This window comes from Hakea prostrata, chromosome 1 (assembly GCF_041222555.1).
Source record: "Hakea prostrata isolate BN-2017 chromosome 1, UWA_Hpros_2, whole genome shotgun sequence".
Classification (NCBI taxonomy): Eukaryota; Viridiplantae; Streptophyta; class Magnoliopsida; order Proteales; family Proteaceae; genus Hakea; species Hakea prostrata.
In genome coordinates, this window is record NC_142600.1 from 69,764,432 (window position 1) to 69,769,042 (window position 4,611).

At 35.0% G+C, this 4,611-nt stretch overlaps 1 protein-coding gene across 1 annotated transcript; it reads right to left on the bottom strand.

Annotated features, from left to right (window-relative positions):
* Nucleotides 1-3,002: 3,002 nt before the first annotated feature.
* Nucleotides 3,003-3,902, bottom strand: LOC149029659 (uncharacterized). Its single transcript, XM_089143729.1, has one exon. It carries the CDS (start codon nt 3,900-3,902, stop codon nt 3,003-3,005), a length of 900 nt encoding a protein of 299 aa, XP_088999855.1.
* Between the last annotated feature and the right edge of the window lie 709 nt (nt 3,903-4,611).

A 4,611-nucleotide genomic window follows, 5' to 3' on the forward strand; every position in this document is an offset into this window, starting at 1 on the left:
ATTTAGGCCCTAACTAGCCCAGAGCTCAATGGATTGGGCCTGGGCTTCTTACCCATTTTTTGACATTCGTATTTTCTCTGTAACAATGATATGGACGGTTGCCGTTCATTTGTTTAACTTACAAAAGAAGAGTGAGTTGCTTGTATGCATCATTGGCATGACATACGGTTATAATAACAAATAGTCCCTGTTTTAGGCTCTTTTTGGTATCAATTATCATTATCAATTATGAGAAATTTTCATTATTTTAAATTGTTTGGCATCTATTCTGAATTTTATTTTTATTTAAAATAATAGAAAAACCTCCAAAATTCATAATGAACTTTTTGTCCATTATGGATTGTGATGAGAATTTCATTATCTTCATTTGTGTAAGTTTACTTAAAGTTCTATAAGTAAAATGAGGGTAAAATAGTCAATACACATTCTTTTATATCAACCATACTTTTTCCTTCTTTTCTCACTTGTTTACTATCATTTTTAACAATTTTTTATCTTGACACCAAACTTATTTTCCATTTCATAATTTATTTTCGATAAAATTCACCAAACTATTTTTCATTCTTGACCAATAATGAATTATTGTACTTATTTATTTTAAATAGGCATAATAGAGAATGAGAATTGATACCAAAAAGAGCCTTAGTATACTCATCAAACTCCATAATTCTTCTTTTCAATCTCATTTACTTATTATCGATTCTATGATTTTTTTTAATAACAAAATTATAATTTATTATGTCTATCATGTAGAATGCATCGTAGTATTGCAATATTATAATTAAGTCTTGGAATTTCTTATTTCTTTATTTTGGAATGATCAATGCCTAATTGAGTGTTGATATATCCATCATTTTCCTTTCTCTCCCCCCCTCCCCCCCTCCCCCCGGCTCAGTCTTAGATCAATTAATATTTTATAATAGTAGGATTAATTATTCAGCATGTAAGAGAGACAAATTCGTATCCTTGTGCAATTTTCAATGATCTTGCAATGTCAACTGCATTGCCAACTCAGAAAATGGACGTAAGAAAGTCATAGAATGCTCTATGCATCAAAGTAAAAAGATAAGTAAGTTGCTATATCTCTTTTAAATTTTAGATTTCATCTCTTACATGCTCCGCGTGCTCTCATGATAATGTTTATATGATTAGAAAGTTCGACTAATTGTGTGAGTAAAGTTCCTAAGCATATTGGTGGTTTGAGAAATGTCATTTGGATGAGTTACCAAAGTTGAACTTATTGCAAGGATTTAGTGGTGAAGATATTAAATAGGTTAGCAAGGTACTCTCAAATGTTTGACTCAAGTTTCTTCAAGTATACACATCAAATGAGAAGTTAAAGAAAATTATTTACATTATTTTCAAACTTAGCACAAGAGGCTATACTTTTTTGGAAGAATTACATGATTAACTACAATTAGATTTATATTACAAAACTAACCACTGATTGTTTGAATTGACAAAAACAACCTATCTTGACTTTGGGTTTACAAAACTAGCCAAAATAATATCACTTGTTCATTTAAGAATTGATTTTGACTGTTTTATGGTTCCAACCCTCCATTCTTCTTTCTATCCTGCAATCCTCTGCCCATCTCCTTTTTCTTCTTATTCCCAGAACTTGCACGGTCCGTTTTAGCCCCTTCCTTCACCTCTCTCAGTCGTCCAAGTGTTCTTGATTTAGGATAGAAACACTAAAGCTCCAAAGTCCATCAAGGTTTTCCATTAAATCTATCCCCGACTAGGCCACTAAACTGAAACAGGATTAATGATGATGAATTCACAGATGGGTCACTCAGCGTTGTCATCAAGTTGAAACAAAACTAACTCATTCAAACCCTTCATGATGCAAAAGCCTTCATCGCTTCAGGCATTCTTTCTAACAGCCAAGGGGGAGTTCATGGTGTCATTAACAGCTAGAAAGACTTGTAGAAAAGCACTTTTGTGTCCCCAAGAGAGAACTAGCTGATTCGTCACTACTGACAAAAGAAGGCTTCTTCACAGTCTGCAAGAGGACTGGATAGAACTTTCATTGGCTGTTTTGCACTGTAGAGAAGTGCTCATCAAGTTCATTGGCTGTTTTACCAAATAATCTGCAAAGCTGTTGGAGGCCCTCAGGATATAAACAAACTGAACTAACTGGAAAGAAGACTTTAAACTTAAAATGTCATCTGCAAGACTCAAGCTCGGCCAATCTAGAGATTGAACCATTACATTAAGGGCTATTAATACCGCTGGTAGGACATCTAAAAAAGCTGACTGACTTGAGAAATACTCAAAGCTAAAGCTAAGTGGATGAGGCAATTCCTAATCGCCTCCAGCTCTAGATATGATGAAGAAGAGAAACCTCGGCAAGCAACTGTCATTGGCAACAACAAAGGTGCCTCCCGGGTCCCAAGCTATGCAACTGTGGCTGCCTTCCTTTGAAGATGACTTCCAAGTTCCATCGAAAAAGCTTTGACAGCAATTAGGAGGTGTGAAACAAGCCTTGTTAATTGCTTCAGGATCCTTCTAGCCTAAACATATATACTTAAAAAAGGCATATTTCTTGTTAATAAATTAATGCATTAAGAACTTGTAAGTTTTTATCTAATTCTCAAAAATTGTTCAATATGGCATACGTACATTTTCCTGTAATTTAAGGAAGCTTGTTGCTCAATTTTCCACTCTATTAGATCAACCAAACCATATTTTGAAATTTTATAAAAAAATTTATTTTTTTTTCCTACTTTTTTTCCCCATTTCATTTCAGATTTAGCTAACAAATGGTGCCTAAATGAGTTAATTACTTATTACTTTAAATAAAAAAAATTATATTTTTGCTGGGATAACAACATACCCATGGGTAAGGGAACCAACTCAATGTCTAAAAAATATCTTGCAACACCAAAGAGCTTTATGCACAGTAGGAAAATTCACATGATCAAGTCTAGTATGCCACAGTTCAGGAGAAGGAGAAATAGCAGACAAAGCCATTACAGTATCAAGAGAATTCATCACCACTAGAAGAGTGTAAATACCTTGTTTAACAGGTCCTGTGAGGAGGACATGGCCCGAGTTGAATCCTTAATGTGAAAACAATTTGCATGGAATTCAAAATACACATTATTGTCAGAGGCAAACTTATTAACAAATAATAAATTGTGGGAAGCCAAGGGAACATGTAGCACATCATAAAGCTTGAATGAATTTTCAGAAATAGAGAAATTAGAGTCACCAATGTTCTGGATGAAGAAACCTGATCCATCCTCAATTTTACATAACCAATTCATCATAGAACGAGAAGTATGAGCAATATTAGCTTGAGGAGTCCAATGTGTAGCAGAAGGATGAACAACAGTATGAGAGGAAGTATCAGCATGCCTCTGATAGCAAAACTTAGAAAGATGACCTGATCTTGCACAAATGTAACAAAAATAACCACCAGAACCATATCTGCCACTAGTAAGACCTCTTTGAGAATGAAATCTACCACCAGATCTACCATGAAATCTGGAACCAAAAGATTGAGAGGAATGCCGTGAAGATTTTGGAGTAGAAGACAGAGAAGTAGATGCCACTTGTACAGTAATGTTTGTTATATCTTGCAAGGCAGAATTGATACGAATTTCTTCACAATAGAGTAGGCCATGAAGATCGGCAACACGGATCGGAGTATCTTTGGTAGTCACAAAAGTGATAAAAGCCTGATATTCTGTACCTAAACCTCCAAGAATATAAAGAACTTGATCAGAGTCAAAGAGGGGTTGAGATGCCAAAGGAAGTGCATTAGAAATACGCTTGATTTTAAGGAGATAATCAGCAATGAGTCTGATCCTTTTTTGATTGAATGTAATTGCATCCTCAATTGCATGATTTGATCTTGAGACGAAGAAGCAAAAGCCAAAGCAAGAGCTTGCCATACTTCTGCAGAAGTGCGAAGTCCTACTACCTGCGAATGGATGACATCAGTTAATGATGACAACAACTAGCTGAGAAGAACCTGATCTTGCATTTTCAAGGTAAGATAAGCCGGATTCACAACAGGTGATGGTGAGCTCAAATTCAAGAAAGGATCAGGAGGTGAGTAGAACCATCAACAAGGGTCATAAAGCCAATACTGGTAAGAATAGGAAGAAATTGTGAAGCCAAATCAAGTAATGATTAGAGGTAAGCTTGACATTCAAAAGATGATGAATGTTCGACAATGATACATAAGACTCCATTAGCAAACACAAATCATAGATTGATAATAAATAAATGAGATTCATACATTATATATCAGAGAACATATGAAATTACAAATAAGGGCATATGGGATTACATATAATAAAAGAGAAACTCTATTATCTAATAATGTTTAAGCTAGAAGATCCTGAAGCAACAAGGCTTGTTTCACACCTCCTAATTGCTGTCAAAGCTTTGTCGATGGAGCTTGGAAGTCATCTTCAAAGGAAGGCAGTCACAGTTGCATAACCTTTCTTGTTGCCAAGAATTATGGAGTTTGACAAGGTTTCTCTTCTTCATCATATCCAGAGCTTGAGGCGGTTAGGAATTGCCTCATCCACTTAGCTTTAGCTTTGAGTCTTTCTAAAGTCAGTCACAGCTTTTTCAGATTTCCTACCAGCAGTA